Genomic DNA, 23,492 nt, shown 5'->3' with positions numbered 1-23,492 from the left:
CCAGCACAGCAAATAAACATTCTTAACTTCCGCTATTCATGCCAAAAGATATCAGTAATAAAATATGAAGGAGTATTAGGGAAACGCACTTTGAAATATTGCAGGAACTAAGTCAAATATTAAGTTAAAGAGTCATTTTTGGGAGAATAATGGTATCATTTTACAAGAATACAATTATTGGTGTTAAAGGGGAACATTATCACCAGACCTATGTAAGCGTCAATATATACCTTGATGGTGCAGAAAAAAGACCATATGTTTTTTTAACCGATTTCCGAACTCTAAAAGGGTGAATTTGGCGATTTAAAAGCCTTTCAATTGTTCGCTGTCGGAGCGATGATCTTTCACCCGTGACGTTACAATGGGAAGCAATCCACCATTTTCTCAAACACATTACACACACAAGTCAAATCAGCTCTGTAATTTTCCATTTTTTCGACTGTTTTCCATACCTTGGAGACGTCATGCATCGTCGGTGTGTTGTCGGAGGGTGTAACAACACGATAAGGGACAGATTCAAGTTGTCTTACGTGGAGTGTGCATCGATTAGCACGGCATGCTAATCGATGCTAACATGGCAGAAATGGCAAGAATGTGTGGATATCCTGCGACACTCAAAGCAGATGCATTTCCAACGATAAAGTCAACGAAATCACAAAGGTGAGTTTTGTTGATGTTATTGACTTATGTGCTAATCAGACATATTTGGTCACGGCATGACTGCCAGCTAATCGATGCTAACATGCTATTTACGCTAGCTGTATGTACATTTGTAGCTATATTTGCATCCAGCCTTTCCCTCCACCCACATTTAATGCCAAACAAACACCTACCAATCGACGGATTTAAGTTGCTCCAGTGGTCAAAAGATGCAATCGTTGGTTAGAAGGCGATCGCCGAATAGCTTCAACAGCTATTCGCTCAATAGCTTCAGTTTCTTCTTCAATTTCGTTTTCGCTATCTGCCTCCACACTCCAACCATCCGTTTCAATACATGCGTAATCTGTTGAATCGCTTAAGACGCTAAAATCTGAGTCTGAATCGGAGCTAATGTTGCTATATCTTGCTGTTCTATCCGCCATGTTTGTTTTATGTCCCTGGGGATAGGTTGATTGGCAACAATAAATTGGCCCTAGTGTGTGAATGTGAGTGTGAATGTTGTCTATCTGTGTTGGCGACTTGTCCAGGGTGTACCCCGCCTTCCGCCCGATTGTAGCTGAGATAGGCGCCAGCGCCCCAAAAAAGGGAATAAGCGGTAGAAAATGGATGGATGGATGGATGTTTGTTTGTATTGGCGTCACTATGTGACGTCACAGGAAAATGGACGTGTGGATTTACAGATAGCGAAAATCAGGCACTTTGAAGCCTTTTTTCGGGATATTCCATGATGGGTAAAATTTTGAAAAATACTTCGAAAAATAAAATAAGCCACTGAAATCCTATTTTTATTGTTTTTAACCCTTCTGAAATTGTGATAATGTTCCCCTTTAACAAAAAAAGCATAAATCGTCTTATGGCCTAAACATTTGAATATTAGTGAAGTGAATTATATTTATATAATGCTTTTTCTCTAGTGACTCAAAGCGCTTTACATAGTGAAACCCAATATCTAAGTTACATTTAAACCAGTGTGGGTGGCACTGGGAGCAGGTGGGTAAAGTGTCTTGCCCAAGGACACAACGGCAGTGACTAGGATGGCGGAAGCGGAGATCGAACCTGCAACCCTCAAGTGGCTGGTACAGCCCCGATACCAACCGAGTTATACCGCCCCAAAATAAAGCTATACCAAAATAAAGTGAACATGTAACAAGATAAAGTGAAACATTAGCAACATTTCATTATGAATTAATGAGAAAAAAGAGATCATTTAGCACGATTTGTTTTTCAATTAGAATAAAGTCAGACTATAAAACAAGAACATTTCCATTTGACCAAAAAAACAAGTATTATGAGAAAAGAGGCCTAATGTTACAAAGTTGTCATTTCATAAAACTATAAAGTCATTAAAAAGTCATACTTTTTCCAAGAGTCATGTAAAAATAATACTTTGATATCGTATTCTAATGGGAACTATGCTAAGTAAAACATTTTCGGGGAAACACATAAGTGATTACAAGTAAAGAAGTAGTATACATTTACATGATTTGAGTGATATTATATCGAGAATATTTTGAATCGTAACTTTCTGAGAACAAAGTCAAATATTGAGAAAAAAAATATTAGAAAGGGCCTTAATTTGCCCAGGTCTGCTCTGGTCTAATACCTATGTAATTTAAAATCTGGACATCTTCCTTCTTCTTAGATCGATCTGTTGTAGTGAAGAAGGAGCTGAGCCGGAAGGCAAAGCTCTCAATTTACCGGTCGATCTACGTTCCCATCCTCACCTATGGTAATGAGCTTTGGGTCATGACCGAAATGACAAGATCACGGGTACAAGCGGCCGAAATGAGTTTCCTCTGCCGGGTGGCGGGGCTCTCCGTTAGAGATAGGGTGAGAAGCTCTGCTATCCGGGAGGAGCTCAAAGTAAATCCGCTGCTCCTCCACATCGAGAGGAACCAGATGAGGTGCTTTGGGCATCTGGTCAGGATGCCACCCGAACGCCTCCCTGGGGAGGTGTTTAGGGCACGTCCAACCAGTAGGAGGCCATGGGGAAAACCCAGGACACGTTGGGAAGACTGTCTCCCGGCTGGAAGAGGTGGACGAAGTGGCTGGGGAGAGGAAAGTCTGGGCTTCCCTGCTTAGGCTGCTGCCCCCGCGACCCGACCTCGGATAAGGGGAAGAAGATGGATGGACGGATGGATATCTTCCGTTAAAAATAATCTTTTTTCTTGAAAAAAACATGACTTTTTTTAATTGGAATTGTGTCTTTTTAGTGCATCCCCTATACTCCTTCATATAAGTGAGGCCTCTATGAACAATCAAACTTGTCAAGTACATTCTCGTCATGTACAACAATCAGTGGTTCTCGTACTGTTGCTGCATTGGCAAACGTAATTAATGGGAGAACGTTTGAGTTTCATTTTGAAAATGATTATCATGCACGATGCATTTTAAATAAGCTCCCCACCACTCATCCAGAAATAGCTTAATCCACAAGCTAAGAAAAAAAAAACACTTCTTTTGAATACATTGAAAATAAATAATTCTCTATCAGACACAGTTGCTGCTGCACTTTGGTTATACAGTTCATAAGGCGCTGGATTTTTTTGGAGGGGATTTTTGTCGATGTTTGCCGTCTTCTACATCAGACTATTATGTGAATGCATGAGGTCACCCGCATGCTCTGCAGGAGGTTGATAAGGAGGTCCTCAACATGAAGACCACCATGCAAAGTCAAGAGAGTTAAAACGGGCTTCTAATCCTCTCGCATCGCCACATGAAACAAACACGCAGCTCATCTCACAGGCACAGAGACACACGTACAGTCCCTTGTACGGCTTATCTGAAGAAGAACAGAAGGGGTGCATAAGCGTGCCAATTAAGGAGGCAAAAAAATAATTAAGATCATGTTGTTGAGACGCGGCTGAAAATGTCTAAACAAAGTCATTTCACGGCCTTCAGAGACGCAATGAGAGATGACAAGGAATGCATTACATCACAGCCGGAAGGAGGGGAGTAAAAACAACCGATAACTTAAAAGTACAGCTTTGCAAAAACAAGAACAAATGTTTCTGTTGCAGTCAAATGAAGCCTGTTAGCAATGTCACACACACACTCACACACAAGAGGACCCCTACTGCATCCATCATGGCGTCCTGCCTTTCCTGCCGCGCACTGCGCCTGGCTGGAGGAGGGAGCTGGGGGCGAGATGGCCGAAGCTGGAGCCGGGCTCGAAGGGTGCACAATCGCCGGGGTCACACGTCCCTGCGGGTCCTCTTGGCCCCGGGGAGCCGGGAGGACCCTGAGAAGCTGTCCCAGGAGGGCCTTGGTTAAAAAAAAAAAAAGAAAAAATGACTTTGCTATCATTGCGTGTCATTTTTTTTTTCATTAAAGGCCTACTGAAATGAGATTTTCTTATTTAAACGGGGATAGCAGGTCCATTTTATGTGTCTTACATGATCATTTCACGATATTGCCATGTTTTTGCTGAAAGGATTTAGTAGAGAACATCGACGATAAAGTTCGCCAACTTTTGGTCGCTAATAAAAAAGCCTTGCCTTTACCGGAAGTAGCAGACGATGTGCGCGTGACGTCACGGGTTGTAGGGCTCCTCACATCCTCACATTGTTTATAATGTGAGCCTCCAGCAGCAAGAGCTATTCGGACTGAGAAAGCGACAATTTCCCCATTAATTTGAGCGAGGATGAAAGATTTGTGGATGAGGAAATTTAGAGTGAAGGACTAGGGAAAAAAAAAAAGGCGATTGCTTTGGGAGCAATTCAGATGTTTTTAGACACATTTGCTAGGATAATTCTGGGAAATTCCTTATCCTTCTTCTGTGTTGCTAGTGTTTTAGTGAGTTAAATAGTACCTGATAGTCGGAGGGGTGTGGCCACGGGTGTGTTGACGCCAGTCTCTGAGGGAAGTCACGAAGCTGCAGCAGGACAGAAGCTAATAAGCTAGTAAGAGGCGACTTATTACCACAATTTTCTCACCAAAAACTGCCGGTTGACATGTAGTCGGGAACCATGTTCGCTTGACCGCTCTGATCCATAATAAAGTTTCACCTCCGGGAATTTTAAACAAGGAAACACCGTGTGTTTGTGTGGCTAAAGGCTAAAAAGCTTCCCACCTCCATCTTTCTACTTTGACTTCTCCATTATCAATTGAACAAATTGCAAAAGATTCAGCAACATAGATGTCCAAAATACTCTGTAATTGCGCGATGAAAAGAGACGACTTTTACCCGTAAGTGGTGCTGGGCTAACATGTGTCCCCTCCAAACAATAACGTCACAAACACGCGTCATCATTCCGCGACATTTTCAACAGGAAACTCTGCAGGAAATTTCAAATTGTAATTTAGTAAACTAAAAAGGCCGTATTGGCATGTGTTGCAATGTTAATATTTCATCATTGATATATAAACTATCAGACTGCATGGTCGGTAGTAGTGGGTTTCAGTAGGCCTTTAATAAAGTGTCTTTCTGTTTGGTGTGTACGCGCTTATATAACTGGGGTGTCAAGATGAAACTTTTTTTTTACTACAATGATAATATGGAGTGCATGAGAAAGTAGAAAATAAAATCTACCTGTCTGTCTCTTTGTTCCCGTAGTCATTTATTAACAAGTGTGTTGCACAACACAGTAGACAATGTTATATACCTGTTAATGCTCAGTCAGCATCAACAGGTTTAATGAGAATTGGAAACAAAAGTACGACAAAGTAGCACAAAATGCAACATGCACGAGTTTCAGACCAACAGCTGAGCTGACATTTGTCCCGATTAATATTTTTGACCTCAGATCTCCTCCAATACTTTGACATTAGATTATAGAACTAAAAACGTTTAAGTAACTAAAGTAAACATAATAATACATTTTTATAAAGCTTATCTTAATGGATTTAAAATGTACTGGCCTTGTTGTAAATCAGATGATCATTTGTCGTATTGATTTGAAAACATTTTTTAGTGGGCGCCAGGATTGGGTATAAAAGCGGCTTCCATAAAATGCTCAGTCATTCAAAAAAAAAAGGATGGGGCGAGGGTCACCACTTTGTGAACAAATGCCTGAGCAAATTGTCGAAAAGTTTAAGAACAACATTTCTCAATGAGCTATTGCAAGGAATTTAGGGATTTCAACCATCTACAGTCCGTAATATCAGGTTCAGAGAATCTGGAAAAATCACTGCACATAAGCGGCGAGGCTGAAAACAACATCGGATTCCAATGACCTTCGATCCCTCAGGTGGTTTTGCATCAAAAACCGACATCAGTGTGTAAAGGATATCATCACATAGGCTCAGGAACACTTAAAAAAAACACTGTCAGTAACTACAGTTTGTTTCTACAACTACAAATGCAAGTTATAACTCTACTATGCAAAGCGGAAGTCATTTATCAACAACACCCAGAAACGCCGCCGGCTTCGCTGGGCCAAACACCTTGTAAGATGGACTGATGCAAAGTGGAAAAGTCCTCATTTCAAATTGTTTTCGAAAACTGTAGACATCGTGTCCTCCGGACCAAAGATGAAAAGAACCATCCGGACTGTTATAGGTGCAAAGTTGAAAAGCCAGCATCTGTGATGGTATGGGGGTGTGTTAGTGCCCAAGGCATGGGTAACTTACACATCTGTGAAAGCACCATTAATGCTGAAAGGTACATACAGGCTTTGGAGCAACATATGTTACCATCCAAGCAACATATTTTTCATTGTTGGTTGGGAAATGACCAAATTTCTATGGTCAAATCAACGTCACAACCTGACATTGATTAAACGTTGTCAAAAAGCACATTGTTTCAACTCAGGACTCCTCAAGACCTTTGTATTGTGAGGCACATGCACCAACCCCTGTACCACCGTGCTGAACATCTCTAGTAAAAATGATAAAAATGTATACAGAAAAACTACATCAAGAGGTTGCCTACAACCACATTCTTGTTCCCCTCAAAAATTGTACGGCTGCCTCATGTCATCACGAAACAGGAAAGTGACTCGCCAACATTGCAGAGCTACGACAGTCCACCGTTATCTTTTCACCTTGTTGCCACGGTTCTGGGATGGAAGTGTTGACCCCATTCCAGAATAAAAACATGTCACGGCCCTGGTGGATGTCATCTTTATAGGCCTACTGAAACCCACTACTACCGACCACGCAGTCTGATAGTTTATATATCAATGATGAAATATTAACATTGCAACACATGCCAATACGGCCAGTTTAGTTTACCAAAATGCAATTTTAAATTTCCCGCGAGTTTCTTGTTGAAATCGTCGCGGAATGATGACGTGTACGCGTGACGTCATGGACTGTCAGGAAATATTAGCGCTGCACCACTCGTGGCTAAAAGTCGTCTGCTTTAACCACATAATTACTCAGTATTTTGGACATCTGTGTTGCTGAATTTTTTGAAACGTGTTCATTTAATAATGGAGACTATAAAGAACAATGCTGTTGGTGGAAAGCGGTGGATTGCAGCTGCCTTTAGCACCGAGACACAGCCGATGTTTCTTTGTTTGTTGTGAAGCGGAGCGGTCAAGCGAACATGTTTTCTCCACGTCAACCAGCATGTTTTTGGATGGGGAAATTGTGACATATAAATAAATAAATGATAAATGGGTTGTACTTGTATAGCGCTTTTCTACCTTCAAGGTACTCAAAGCGCTTTGACACTACTTCCACATTTACCCATTCACACACACATTCACACACTGATAGAGGGAGCTGCCATGCAAGGCGCTAACCAGCACCCTTCAGGAGCAAGGGTGAAGTGTCTTGCTCAGGACACAACGGACGTGACGAGGTTGGTACTAGGTGGGGATTGAACCAGGCGAACAGCCACTCTTCCACTGCGCCACGCCGTCCCAAAAATATATTTTACAAGAGAAATCATTGGATTATTCGTCGTCCTGCAGCAGCTGTTTAAAAGGCAGCTGAGAGCTTGGCTCCTCGGCTTCTCTCTGAGACACTGTGTGTTCACCGCAGCCATCTGACCTTGAGGTATGTCTTTACAATCTTTAAAATCTCACTAAATCACTATTAAAACAATAAGCAGATAAGAGATCTTCCAGAATTATCGTAGTAAATGTGTCTAATTACATCTGAAACGCTCACACTGTCGCTTTTTTTTTTCTTTTTCTAGTCCTTCACTATCAATATCCTAATTCACAAATCTTTCATCCTCGCTCAAATAACGGGGAACTTGTCGCTTTCTCTGTCCGAATTGCTCTTACTGCTGGTGGCTCCCATTAAAAACAAAGTAAATATGTGTGGAGCCCTGCAACTCGTGACGTCACTCGCACATACTTCCGGTAAAGGCAGGTTTTTTTTATTACCGACCAAGAGTTGCGAACTTTATTGTCGATGTTCTCTACTAAATCCTTTCAGCAAAAATATGGCATTATCGCGAAATAATCAAGTATGACACATAGAATGGACCTGCTATCCCCGTTTAAATAAGAACATCTCATTTCAGTAGGCCTTTAACAAAACAGGAAGTGCCTTACAAACACAATTATGATGCACAAAATGGATTTCTTCTGTGTCATGAGATTGGCAACACTAAATTGGCCCTAGTGTGTGAATGTGAGTGTGAATGTTGTCTGTGTATCTGTGTTGGCCCTGCGATGAAGTGGCGACTTGTCCAGGGTGTAGCCCGCCTTCCGCCCGATTGTAGATAACATAAGCTCCAGCGCCCCCCGCGACCCTGAAGGGAATAAGCGGTATAAAATGGATGGATGGATGGGCATTCATGTTACCATGTGTCCTCTGCTTGCTGTGTAGTATTTGGGGTTCTGTCGCCTTTGATTGCTTTTATTTGGATCCATTTGTATCCAAGTCGTGACAAGAGAGACATTTCCTCACCATAACAGAAGCAGATATGTATTCCATGCTACCAAGCAACAGCATGCAGTGGCGAAGCAATCCAAACACCACTTTAGCTTTTCTCTGACATGCGTAGAGAGCACAAGCGGCCTTTTTTTCTTTAGCATGGCTCTCTCTAAGCCTTCAATTACAGCATCCATCTCATGAGCGGACCGCTCACATCACATCCCGGCGAGGCAGCCTTCTCTGCAGCCGACACAAAGGGGAATCGCACATCCCGCCGCGTTATTTTCCTCCCCCCGCCCGAAAACACAACTTGGCCTTTTCATCAACCGCCGCAATCCATCTCCTGCCTAACTGCTCGCACACAAACTGTCTGCAGCGCTCTGCTTGTTATACCCTCACTCTTTTTGCAAATGTGTGCACGGGCCACGCTCAGACGGCCATGGCGTTTCTGGTTTGACCTGCAACACCAAGAGGATTAGAATATTATTTACACCGTAGCAACAAACCCCAAAACCAGCAAAGTTGGCATGTTGTGTAAATCGTAAATAAAAACAGAATACAATGGTTTGCAAATCCTTTTCAACTTATATTCAATTGAATAGACTGCAAAGACAAGATACTTAATGTTCAAAATGGAAAACGTTGTTATTTTTTGCAAATATAAGCTCATTTGGAATTTGATGCCTGCAACATGTTTTAAAAAAGCTAGCACGAGTGGCAAAAAAGACTGAAAAAATGAGGAATTCTCATCAAAGACTTATCTGGAACATCCCAGAGGTGAACAGGCTAATTGGGAACAGGTGGGTGCCATGATTGGGTATAAAAACAACTTCCATGAAATGCTCAGTCGTTCACAAACAAGGATGGGGCGAGCGTCACCACTTTGTGAACAAATGCGTGAGCAAATTGTCCAACAGTTTAAGAACATCATTTCTCAATGAGCGAGGAATTCAGGGATTTCACCATCTACGGTCCGTAATATCATCAAAAGGTTCAGAGAATCTGGAGAAATCACTGCACGTAAGCAGTATGCCCATGACCTTGGATCCCTCAGGCGGTACTGCATCAAAAAGCGACATCAGTGTGTGAAGGATATCACCACATGGGCTCAGGAACACTTCAGAAAACCACTGTCATTAACTACAGTTGATAAATGGATGGATAGTACTTTATTGATTCCTTCAGGAAAATAATCATTATTATTATTATTATTATTATTTTTGTTCGCTATATCTGTAAGTGCAAGTTAAAACTCTACTATGCAAAGCAAAAGCCATTTATCAACAACACCCAGAAATGCTGCCGGCTTCGCTAGGTCCGAGCTCATCCAAGATGGACTGATGCAAAGTGGAAAAGTGATCTGTGGTCTGATGAGTCCGCATTTCAAATTGTTTTTGGAAACTGTGGACGTCGTGTCCTCCGGACCAGAGAGAAAGAGAACCATCCGGATTGTTATCGGCGCAAAGTTCAAAAGCCTGCATGTGTGATGGTATGGTGGTGTGTTAGTGCCCAAGGCATGGTTAACTTACACATCTGTGAAGGCACCATTAATGCTGAAAGGTACATACAGGTTTTGGAGCAACATATGTTGTCATCCAAGCAACATTATCATAGATAACGGTGATTTAGAAGTAGCTAAAAAACTACCGACTGCGGATGGGAGTTAGCCGCTCGCTAGCTAGCCATGTCTTAAAGCACCTCTTCTTGAGGGCGTTTCAGTGTTATAACTTCACCTTTATCATTAGTTTTTAAGCCAACATGCGTCCGTTCTCCCTTTTCTGTTTACACACTGTGTCTGCTTGTAAGTACTCTGTGATTTTGCGCTGCCGAACATGATTCTCTGCTCGTAAACCAGCAATGACACGACGTGACGACGACAGGGGGTGTGGGGGGGTGGTGGACCAGTACTTTTCAGAGGCAGTATCGTACCGAATATGATTGATTAGTATCGCGGTACTGTACTAATACCGGTATACCTTACAACCCTGGTAGTAATTTTAGATTGTATTTATTGCATAACGAATCATATTTGGTAATTTATGTCAGACATGGACTGGGACGTGGATTGCAAAGGGAATTTGGCACGAGCCAGACGTGAGTGTGAGTACATTTTTATACATACACTGATAAACTACAAAAAGGCAAACAAAGGAAGCAAAACAAAAGGCGCGCACGAGGGCGGAGAACAAACTTGACCAATGAAAATAAAAGACTAGCATAAAGGCTACAAACTATAGGCATAAAATTGGCATGGACAGAATGAATGGACAGCAAAGGCATGGCATGAAGACAGTTGAGGTATATGGGAAGTTTCCAGGCTGAACACTTGGCAACTGTGGCTTAAATAATAGGAGTGATAATTACCAGCAGGTGTGAGAACTGAGGTCAGGGGCATGACAAGAGGGCAGGGTGAAAATCAATGAGTTGCTATGGAAATGAGAGAAACAAGGAAGTGCAAAAGCGAGAAACAATAATAACCAAATATGACAAAAACGAAACATGATTACATGGGCGTGACAACTTGAGGTCGCATTCATTGGGGAAATAATCATATTTGGTAACTTTAGTGGGTGTTTATTGAGTTAAAGGAGGTCGCTTTTTAAGTGTTTATATCAGGGGTCACCAACGCGGTGCCCGCGGGCACCAGGTCGCCCGTAAGGCCTGTTCTAAAAATAGCTCAAATAGCAGCACTTACCAGTGATATGCCTCTATTTTTTACATTTTATTTATTTACTAGCAAGCTGGTCTCGCGTTGCTCAACATTTTTAATTCTAAGAAAGAAAAAACTCAAATAGAATTTGAAAATCCAAGAAAATATTTTAAAGACTTGGTCTTCACTTGTTTAAATAAACTCATTATTTCTTTTTAAATTTGCATCTTATAACTTTCAGAAAGACAATTTTAGAGAAAAAATACAACCTTAAAAATGATTTTAGGATTTTTAAACACGTACACCTTTTTACCTTTTAAATTCCTTTCTCTTCTTTCCTGACCATTTAAATCAATGTTCAAGTATTTTTTTTTTTTAATGTAAAGAATAATAAATACATTTTAATTTAATTCTTCATTTTAGTTTCTGTTTTTTCGAAGAAGAATATTTGTGAAATATTTCTTCAAACTTATTATGATTAAAATGCAAAAAAAAGATTCTGGCAAATCTAGAAAATCTTTAGAATAAAATTTAAATCTTATTTCAAAGTCTTTCGAATTTATTTTAAAATTTTTGTTTTGGAAAATCTATAAGACATAATGATTGGTCTTTTTTAGAAATATAGCTTGTTCCAATTTGTTATATATTCCAACAAAGTGCAGATTGGATTTCAACCTATTTAAAACATTTCATCAAAATTCTAAAAATATCCATACATTTTTATTATTTCAAAAAGATTCGAATTAGCCTGTTTTAGCCTTCTTTTTTTCGGTTGAATTTTGAAACTATGTTTCAAAATTTTATTTTCATTTTTTTCGTGTTTTCTCCTCTTTTAAACCGTTCAATTGTTTTTTTCATTAAAAAAATGTACGACGGAATGAAAGACAGAACTACCCATTTTTTTTTGTTTTTTTAATATTGATCTGTTTCCATATATATTTATTGTGAGAAATCATTAAGATTATTAACAATAACATAGAGTTAAAGGTAAATTGAGCAAATGGGCTAAATCTGGCAATTTATATAAGTGTGTATCAAACTAGTAGCCATTTGCATTAATCAATACCCAAGAAGTAGCTCTTGGTTTCAAAAAGGTTGGTGAGCCATTGTTTATTGAGTAGATAAATATATTTGTTAAGTTAATTGTGTGTTTATTGAAAAAGGAAGTATATTTGGAAACATATGATGGCGTTTGGAGGCGGTACAATCACATGATTTCTCTGGGTACAGGACTTGATTAGTGTGTGATGAAGTGCTGATGAACTGAGTGTTACTGATGTATTATTTTTTAGTTTCGTTTTTCTTTTTATTAAAGAAAAAATGGATGTCTTGAATGTCTTTAATGTCTACGCGACTCCCAGCTGGATTGAGCTGATCATGGATTTAATCAGTGACAGTTTTCACTTTGTATGCATCCTCAGACAGCCTGGCTTTCACCGGCTGTCCTTTCCCGGGGCAGCAGGAAGCAAGCTTGCATTTGGCCTGCACATAAATTGTCCACCTCAGCGGATGAGATGAACGGCTTTAAGTTCAGTGATAACTCCTGCTGCCAGCCGATGAAAATCAAAGAGGCCTTGGCGGTTCGTCATCGCTCCATCACGCCCCCGGAAAGCTATTTCTTTTTGTTTCTTGGGAGCAGAGGACAAACTGGCATGTCGAGATGTTATCTGGGGTACTTTTGTTTTAGTATTAAACTTGTTGTTTTTTATTACTTTGGAACGAGTAAATAGTGCAGCCTAGCTGTAGATCATCGAGAACGCTTCTCATTCGGAAGCTTCTTTGGCTCTAACCGACTTTTAAAGTTGTCTTAAATCTAGGACTGACAAAAAAAAAAGTGATTTAAATCGGATTGTACGGTATACCAGTATTAGTATAGTACTGGGATATCAATTAATCATATTCGGTACTATACCGCCTCTGAAAGGTACCAATCCACTCCACCGACCCGGGACGTCGTCACGTCGTGTCATTACTGGTTTACAAGGAGAGGAGCATTTTCGGCAGTGCACAATCACGGAGTACTTACAAGCAGACACAGTGTGTAGACAGAAAAGAGAGAACGGACTCATTTTGGCCTAAAACCTAAACACAAAAGTGAAGTTATAACACGGAAACGCCCTCAGGAAGAGGTGCTTTAACACTGTCAGAGTTAGTTGGTGTCGAACCCCAAGATGCAGGGATGGAGGCAGTCATGGAGTGAGAAAACATGATTTAATTAAAATATAGAATAAGAACAAACAAAAGGGTACTAACAAAGAACAAAAGGGTCTTTAGCATGGGAGCTAAAAAACAAAAAGGAACTTAGCATGGAAGCTAGCAAGAATAGAGAAGGAAAAAGAAGTCGTACATGTAATATAAAAACAAACTTGGAAGCAGGGAACAAAAGGCAGTAAGCTAAAAACCGCAATCAAACATAGCTTACCGCAACGCTGCATAGACAAGACAAGATACGACATGACAGGTAGCAACGACAAGAGCAACATCGGCATGACAATAATCCAGCACTGACTGGAAGACAAAGCAGGTACAAATAGGAGCGGGCTGATTGAGGCCAGGTGTGGCCAGGTGCCAATCAGCCGCAGCTAAGGGGAAACAAAGCACTTAGGGAGACAAACAGGAAGCTGAAACAAAATAAGAGGGCTGACAGGAACTAAGGACAGGAAATACTAAACACACAGAGGAAAAACTAAAACACTAACAAACTGTCAGTGGCAAGCCTGACAAAGACATGGCTAGCGAGCTAGCGGCTAAAGTTCAGCCGCAGTCGGCAGTGTTTTAGCTACTTCTAAATCACTAATCCTCGTCTTCATGGCGACAAATAAAGGTAGTTTCTTCCAAGTATCATCCCTGCAGGACGAGGAATAGCTAAACATGCTTCACTACACACCGTAGCTCACTGCCGTCAAAATGTAAAAAACGCAATTGGTGGATCTACACATAACATCCACTGTAATGATACCAAAGTACAGGAGCGTACCTTGTCGATACTACTGTACCACTACACAATATCTTCTTTCGTTAAAAAAAAAAATATATATATGTTTATAAAGTCAGGAAATATGTCCCTGGACACATGAGGACTTTAAATATGACCAATGTATGGTCCTGTAACTACTTGGTATCGGATTGATACCCAAATTTGTGGTATCATCCAAAATTATTGTAAAGCCTCCAAACAACAGAAGAATAAATTATTATTTGTTTTTAACCGAAGTGTAGATAGAACATGTTAAAAGAGAAAGTAGCAGATATTAACATTTGTCAAGAACCGTACTAAGAAGTTGTTTGTTCTTCCGATGCAAAGGAAAGTTGGCACGAGCAAGGCGTGAATAAAGGTACATATCTATTTATACACTAACAAACTACAAAAAAGGCAAACAAAAGGCGCGCACAATGGCAGTACAAAACTAGACTATGAAAACAAACAAAGCACAAAGACAAAACTAAACAAACCAAAAACTTAAGTGGCATGGACAGAATGATTAAACAGCATGGCTTGGCATGAAGGGAGTTGAGGTAAAGTCGCCAGGCTGACCACCTGGCAACTACAGGTTTAAATAACAGCTATGATAAGTGCAAACAGGTGTGAGACATGAGGACAGGGGCGTGACATGAGGACAAGGTGAAAACTAATGAGTTGCTATGGTAATAAGACAAACAAGGAAGTGCAGGAACAGGAACTGATTGTCCAAAAAAACAAACCGAACATGACCAAAACAAAACATGATCCCATAGACGTGACAACAGTAAATGAACAAGTGGATTAATGATTCATTTTTTACCACTTGTTCTTAATAATGTCGACAAAATAGAATGATAAATGAACACAATATGTTACTGCATATGACAGCAGACTAATTAGGAGCCTTTGTTTGTTTACTTACTACTAAAAGACAAGTTTTCTTGGATGTTCACTATTTTATTTAAGGACAAATTTGCAATAAAAACATATGTTTAATGTACCTTGAGATTTTTTAGTAAAATAAAGCCAATAATGCAATTTTTTGTAGTCCCGTTTATTTAGAAAAGTACCGAAAAGTATCGAAATAATGTTACCAAAATATTGGTAACAGGACAACACTAGATTAAACACACCTTTGTCGCATGAATCATGTATATATACGCAGAATAATCCCACCATTTATTTTAACTGTCCATCCTCCTTCACCTTAACTGCGGATGGTTACCGGAAAAGGTTGTTATAAGGTCAGTGATCATGCTAATGCAAAGTTTAGTGAGGACACTCCCGCTGTTTCACTTCATAATAAACCATGATGGGATTTAAGATTAAACTGTTAGGAAGTCTTGAGCAAATAATTGTAGTGAAAAACAAACTAAAAGTGTGATTAATCAGATTTTTGTGTGCGAAGTGAGAGGCGTTCACTGCAGTCATCAGAGCTGCATGACTGTTGATGAAAGTGGTGACGCAGCACCAACACACTTAAGCTTCAGGCCAGCGCCTGAAAGCAATTGATTAAGAAATGGAGGACAAAGTCGAAGTCTGAAGAGTTGATGTGGACAAAAGTAACGGGACACTGATGGGAATTGAAACCAGTGAAGGAATGCTCCTGAAGGGAAGACCTTTAAAGGGGAACATTATTACCAGACCTATGTAAGCGTCAATATATACCTTGATGTTGGAGAAAAAACACCATATGTTTTTTTTAACCGATTTCCGAACTCTGAAAGGGTGAATTTGGTGATTTTAACGCCTTTCAATTGTTCGCCTGTCGGAGCAATGACCTTTCACCCGTCACGTCACAACATGAAGCGACCCGCCATTTTCTCAAACACATTACACACACCAAGTCAAATCAGCTCTGTTATTTTCCATTTTTTCGACTGTTTTCCGGTACCTTGGAGACATCATGCCTGTTGGTGTGTTGTCGGAGGGTGTAACAACACGAACAGACGGATTCAAGTTGCAACAGTGGTCAAAAGATGCGAAAGTCCCTCGTTTGTTCTGCACACTGACTGTACCGACGACAGCTATGCTACGACAGAGATGGCAAGAATGTGTGGATATCCTGCGACACTCAAAGCAGATGCATTTCCAAGGATAAAGTCAAAGAAATCACAAAGGTGAGTTTTGTTGATGTTATTGACTTATGTGGAGTATGCTAATCAGACATATTTGGTTACGGCATGACTGCAAGCTAATCAATGCTAACATGCTATTTTGGCTAGCTGTATGTACATATTGCATCAATATGCCTCATTTGTAGCTATATTTGCATCCAGCCTTTCCCTCCACCCACATTTAATGCCAAACAAACACATACCAATCGTTGGTTAGAAGGCAATCGCCGAATTCGTCCGCGCTTCCTCCCGTGCCGCTGTCTGTCGTGATATGGCTCAAAAACTTCTGTTTCTTCTTTGATTTCGTTTTCGGTACCTGCCTCCATACTCCAACCATTTGTTTCAATACATGCATAATCTGTTGAATCGCTTACGGCGCTGAAATCCGAGTCTGAATTCGAGCTACTATGCTATACTCTTCTGTGCTATCCGCCATATTTGTTTCTGGTGGCTTCACGCAGTGACGTCACAGGACAATAGACGGGTGGATATAGTGATGGTGTAAATCAGGCACTTTGAAGCAGTTTTTCGGGATATTGCGTGACGGGTAAAATTTTGAGAAAAACTTCAAAAATAAAATAAGCCACTGGGATCTGATTTTTATTGGTTTTAACCCTTCAGAAAATTGTGATAATTTTCCCCTTTAACATTTAGTTGAGAGCACCCCTTATGTAGTGTTGTTGGTCTTACCTGGTGGTCCCATAGGTCCTGGATCTCCCAGCAGGCCAAGACCAAGCTGACCTCGTTCTCCTTTTTGCCCCCTGTATCCTGTGAGGGGGGGTGAAAAAAAACAAAAAAACAGACTGATTGTATTGAGTACTAAAATGCTGACCGTGCAGTGTCATGTGCTCATGAGAAAGGTACACAGTTAGTGATGTTAGCACAACGGCAACGACAAGGTGATTCAAGGTGGCGATACACTTCTGACACCTTCAAAGCCATCCAGGGAATTCTGTGCATTAGCTTCCCGATGCTATAAATAACAGCCGTGTGACAGCAATGTCAAGCAAACACCAGCTCTGTGATTATTTGGAGCCAAGCAGCTTTGCAAGTCGACATACAAACAGGCTACTTTGTTCTCGGCGTCGGTCCCACACCTTGAATAATAAAACGCGTACAGACGTCCACGTCAAAAAGCGGAAACCATCAGAGGAGCCATCTGTGCACGAGTCGACGCCGGCGACGCGAGCTTTCAAGATGCAACAGAACGATCACTCGACACTGTCACAATTCCACACAGCAACATCTGGTTTGATCTCCGAGGAGATCACTTTGGACAACATGTTGTATACCATATGATATCATAATAATATAATATTACCCAGCTGAGTAGAAGTTTTGTTGTGCCGTTATTTTGGGATTTTTAAATGGTTTGTGTGCAGCTCCTGAAGAAAAACGAGAAAATATTAAAATGGAATAAAAAAAAAGCAGTGAAACGAGTGAAACTCTTACTAAGTGATGCCAACAAGTAAGTCTTTCCCATACATTTCCTCACTCATAAATGCATGGTCTGCCAGAGAATGAGAAGGCAGAGAAAAAAGGGTGAATTGTTGCGCAGTTAGCAACATTGTTGTTATATTTAAGCGACTGGCGTACTTTTCGGACTATAAGGCGCACGTAAAATCCTTTCATTTTCTCAAAACTCGACAGTGCACCTTATAAACCAGTGTGCCTATTGTACGGAATAATTTTGGTTGTGCTTACCGACCTCGAAGCTATTTTATTTGGTTCATTGTGAAATGATAAGGGTGACCAGTAGATGGCAGTCACACATAAGAGATACGTGTAGACTGCAATATGACTCAAGTAAACACCACCAAATTGTTGAAAATATACTACACAGGGCGCTCAAAAATCTTATCAAAATGTTTTAGTATGACTTTGGTAAGCAATGAAGCTCCTCCGCTTGGTGGATTGTACTGTGCTTCAAAATACCAGTGTTATGATGGTGTGTGTATAAAGTAAGACATATTACCTGGCGTTTTGTTTCGCAATATTATTGTCCAGGTTGTACACCGCCTTCCGCCCGATTGTAGCTGAGATAGGCGCCAGCGCCCCCCGTGACCCCAAAAGGGACTAAGCGGTAGAAATGGATGGATGGATGGATGGATGGATTCAAAAGCAAATTTTCTTACCTTCCGGTACCTGCTGATTTGTATTTGATCTGTATAAGTCCTGAAAATTTGCACGCTTCGTTGTTGTAGTCGGTGCAGACACAGTCGTCAATAAGCTTTTTCGTTTTCTAAATTTTCTTGTTATGGGAAATTCATCCTCTGCTGTTGCTGTTTCTAACATACAGTGAAGTAGTTTAACATTCTTACTTATATCTGTCAGTAAACTTGCCATGAAAGTGCTAAAACATACCGGTGTAGTGAGTTGAAATTATTCACCCAAGGAACTTTAGTTATTGAGAGTTCTGTCGAGTCAAACGATTTTTCACAGGACACATTTCCGGCATTTTTTGTTGGACTAGTGAGTCAAGGCTGAGGCGATGCTGCTCTGTTATTGACTTAAGTAAAGTCTGAATGTCATTAAAACAATTAGCTCCATCTTTTGACAATTATTTCACACCCATCATTGCATGCTACACTGTTACAACAAAAATGATGGAGAAAATACGCTGTCGAAGGTGAGCCACGTATATAAAACGGTGCATCCTGAAGCGACCGTCAGAAACTGTTTTGAAGATAATTTGTAAGACATAATCTATGCAACATTTTGACCAAAGAACCAGCATTACATGTTATGTAGACCACAAGGAAGTGTTTTCCATTTAGGGAAAAAAAAAAAAAAGACCCTTTTAATGCGGTGCGCCTTTTGTATGAAAATAGACCAGACTCAACCCGCTCATCGGCAGTGCGCTCTATAATCTGGTGCGCCCTATGGTCCGAAAAATATGGTAATTAGAGCCCTCTCGATCAGGAAGCCCAAACTCAATTTACCTGAGGAGCCATGGCTAGGCTGAGTCGCGTGAAGTTTAACTACAGGATCACGTTTTAACCATATGACTAACTATCTTAACTTCAACTTGCTTACAGGAAGTTGCTCTTTGTGTTGCCCAATGTGTATTATTGTAGTTAATGTTCTTTCTAACGGTTTTACGGATTGCCAATATGTATTTAACTACTAACCACCCAGGTTGCGCAGGCTGCAATTACACTCAACTACGAAGTTTATTATGGGCCTGCTCGCAGCGTAAAGTGATTAGCGGCAAATTGAGCATTGGAAAGCACACATCGCTTTTCCCAACGAGCCATGGGTACTGCTGCCAGCCCCTTCCCCATCTAAATGCTCTCACAAGCTGCTCCGTCTTAACATTAAAAAAACGACAAAAAGAACAAAAACATTTTTTTTGCAGTTCTAAACGCCCTTTTCATGGTTTTTTCACTTACTTTTTACAAATGCGTCACATTCAATTCTGCAAATTCCTCAATCACGTCACTCGTTACTCCTTTCCTGCCACATTAAGATTACAGTGCTGTGGGAAATGTTCTCAGATCGTGAAACAGTTGGGATCATACTTTCCAACCCTCCCGATTTTCCAGGGAGACTACCAAATTTCAGTACCCCATTCTCCCGAATTTCTCCCGATTTCCACCCGGACAACAATATTGGGGGCGTGCCTTAAAGGCACTGCCTTTAGCGTCCTCTATAACCTGTTGTCACGTCCGCTTTTCCTTCATACTAACAGCATGCCGGCACAGTCACATGATATATGAGGCTTACACACACACACACACACACACACACACACACACACACACACACACACACGAGAGAATGCAATGCATACTTGGTCAACAGCCATACAGGTCACACTGAGGGTGGCTGTATAAACAACTTTGACACTGTTACAAATCTGCGCCACACTGTGAAAACACACCAAACAAGAATGACAGACACATTTCGGGAGAATATCTGTCGACGGGGTTTGCACTTTCCAACGATCCTGTAGCGTGATACCGTCTGGACCTTGCTCCTGGTAGGGTCATCCTTGGCTGGATGGTCTCCAGGGTAGGTCAGAGACAAACAATGACCCCAACGTGTCGGTACACTGTGAGGTGGCAGCCCCACCAACCTACTATCCTGCGGGGGGCCCAACAACCCAATATGGTGTGGCACTTGCCATTCCAAAGGCCATCCTATGTAAATCCCTCATCAGCTGCAAACACCTGAGCGACAGATTATTGGTCCGCTTTCTCCGTAAACACGGCAAGATGAAAGTAATTGTTGTTTATGCCCCCATCAATGTCGCTGATGAGGAAGTGAAGGATACCTTTTCTGACCAACTCTAAGTGTCATCACACAACATCACCATCATCTTCACCGATGTCAACATCAAGCTAACAAGCAATGATCGGGCCACAGGCTCACTTCCTGGCATAACTTTTGTTGACAGGTCCACAAACGACAACGGTAACTGCCTTCTTCTTTTCTGCCAACAAAACAACCTATGTGTTGTTGATACCCGGTTTCTTCGGAGACTCATCCATTTTTGGACATGGTACAGCCCAGATGGCAGAACCATGAAAGTGCATGACCACATCCTCATCTCCCGACGCTAGAAATCGTTTGTTACCAACTGAGGAGCAGAGCTTGGCATCAAGACAGCCCTGATGAAAAAGTGTGGTGGAAACCTCATAACAACTGAAGCAAACTGCCTCGAACGCTGTAAAGAGCACTTCAGCCTCCCTCTGCAGCACAATACCAACCCAGCTGATCTCACCATCCTAGCGGCGGCTTGACCTACTATTGAGTTGGACGAAAACCAAATTCATGTATGTTGATGATGGACCAGATCCATCTCCCCTGCGACTTGGTAAGGACATTGTAAAGCCTGTTAAGAACTTTGTGTATTTACGGTCCATAGTGACAGACAACACAGACCTAAAACAAGAGATCATCCACAGAACAGCCCTAGCTGCATCAGCTCTGCGATCTCTCTGGAAAACACTCTGGCAGCACCAGACAATCTCAAGCAAGAAGAAGCTCAGAATTTACAACTCTGCAGTACTCTCCATTCTGCTTTATGCCTTAAACAAGTCTCGGGCGGAAAGAATCGATGGCTTTGATAGCACGACTCTTCGAACCATCAAGAACATCAGGTGGCCCTTCCAGGTTTTCAACAAAGTGCTTAGAGCCCGCACTGTCCAGCCCAGAACTTCCTGTCTGGTTGCGCAACGTCACATCCGCCGGTTCAACAACTCTCCAGTTTGACCGGAGGGCTGCAGGCTGGAAAAGACCTCGAGGAAAACCTGGCACCCAATGGATCGACGTTGTTGCAGGCGACCTCCAACTACAGGGAGTTGCTTTGGAGGATGCAGAACAGCTGGCACAAGACCGTCATCTCTGGAATATAGTGGCTAATCTGGTTGGCTCAACGCAGAGGGATGGGCAAATGCCCTTCCCTCGCAGGACACCCTCAATAAAAAAGAAAAATTATATATGTACATATACATATATATATACACACACACTATACATATGTATAAATATATATATACTGTATATAAAAATATAAATATATATGCACATATACCTATGTGTATATACACGCGCGTTCACACACACACGCACACATATATATATATATATATATATATATATATATATATACACACATACGCACACACATATATACACATGTATATATACATATGTATATATACACGTGTATATATATATATATATATATATATATATATATATATATATGTATCTACGTGTATATATACACCGCGTACGCCCACACATACAAACACACACATATATACTTGTATATATACATAATTACATATGCATATATACACGTGTATATATATATATATATATATATATACTTACGTGTATATATACTGTACACACGTACACACACACGTATATATGTATATATATACACACACACACACACGTACATACGCACACACATATATACAGACGTGTATATTTACATATTTAAATATGTATATACAAACATGCATATATACATATTTACATATACACATGCTGTATATATACATACATTCATAAATACATAATTTATACATGCATGTGTTTTAAAAAACTGGTTTCTAGCAAATTCATGCAATGATTAGTCTTTTTAGTAAATGTAAACACACCAAGTGTGCGAGCATGAGGCGGCAAAATTTGGTTTAGGGTGAAAGGAGGGGTCCTTCAGGAGTCTTGTGTATGAGGGCCTAGAATTTGGTGCCCAGCCCCTGAACTTAACAGTCTAAAATTTCAAACTCAAATGCATGAAACCAGTTAATGAGGACCCAAAGTCATCCAAGACAAAGCTATCATGCAGAGTTAATATGGTAATACAATGATGACAGGCCAAAGAATTGAGCTTCCTACTGCACAAGTAGATCAACAATCTTCACTCATTTATTATGTACGTTGCTTAAAACATGCAGGCACTTCCCAAGCAACATGCATGTTAGATTGTGCATAGCATCGCCCCCATCAAGCATTTAAAGCAATGCATTTAGAACCGGCTCGTAGGCTGGTGTGCATTTTGTATGCTCTGACAGCAGCATTAAGCATCGCGCCGCCTGGCCCAGAGGAGAAACGCTTCAACGCTTACGTGTCGCAGAAAATCTCCAAAAAAGAGCTTGCTATCGCTCCGAAAGTGAGGGTGAAAGATACAGGGGGATTTGAAAAAAAAGGAATTTGAGAAGTGAAGGGAAAGAGTATTGTTGCAATAATGAGACTTATTTTCCGCATTCACAGACCCTGGGGGATTTCATTGAGGGGAGGAGGTTCGCTGTGGAGGAGAGAATACTCTGAAGCTTGAAGAAATACGGAGCAATGCAAACTAGATTGGTGCACTCCGATACTGTACATCCAACGTGCCATGTCTGGAAACAAATTGTATCTAGCGGCAAATATTTTAATAAAAATTAGTGGAGGATGCATCCTTGATTGGATTGCAGTCCTGTAAACAACACTAATAGTAGGGATGTGCCGATCGATCGGCTGCTGGTCAGCATCGGACGATTTTCGTGAAAAACTACATGATCAATGCCCCGAGGCTGGGCGATACATCGAGTTTGAAAGATACATCGATATATTTTTAAACAAGATATGAATTAAAAAAATATCGTAATATCGAAATAACTTATTTCACGTTAAAATGACTGAACACCGCATATTTGTTGTGTTCCTTGTTCTCCCCCGCTTTCCACTCCCTCGCAAAACTCCATGGGCTATAAACCCCTCCCCTGCCTCCTTCCAAGACGTGCTTGCACGTAAAAGAACATCTATGATTGGTTGGTTGTTTACTATGATGAATCACGATTGGTTGAGATTAGGGCAAAACATTAGG

The 23,492-nt window shown here is 40.9% G+C and overlaps 1 protein-coding gene across 3 annotated transcripts in view; it reads right to left on the bottom strand.

The window, feature by feature from the left end:
• Positions 1-3,493: 3,493 nt before the first annotated feature.
• Positions 3,494-23,492, bottom strand: part of LOC133559058 (collagen alpha-1(XIX) chain-like) — a 325,779-nt gene continuing 305,780 nt past the window's right edge. For all 3 annotated transcript variants that reach the window (XM_061910394.1, XM_061910395.1, XM_061910396.1), the window contains 2 exons: positions 16,856-16,933; positions 3,494-3,924 (listed from right to left, as the gene is read on the bottom strand). In XM_061910394.1, the coding sequence (XP_061766378.1) occupies positions 3,746-3,924; positions 16,856-16,933 (257 nt within the window). In that variant the 3' untranslated portion in view covers positions 3,494-3,745. The remainder of the gene's footprint in view (positions 3,925-16,855; positions 16,934-23,492) is intronic.

The sequence above is a fragment of the Nerophis ophidion genome, linkage group LG09, assembly GCF_033978795.1.
Source record: "Nerophis ophidion isolate RoL-2023_Sa linkage group LG09, RoL_Noph_v1.0, whole genome shotgun sequence".
NCBI lineage: Eukaryota > Metazoa > Chordata > Actinopteri > Syngnathiformes > Syngnathidae > Nerophis > Nerophis ophidion.
This window is presented reverse-complemented; position numbering and strand designations above follow the sequence as displayed.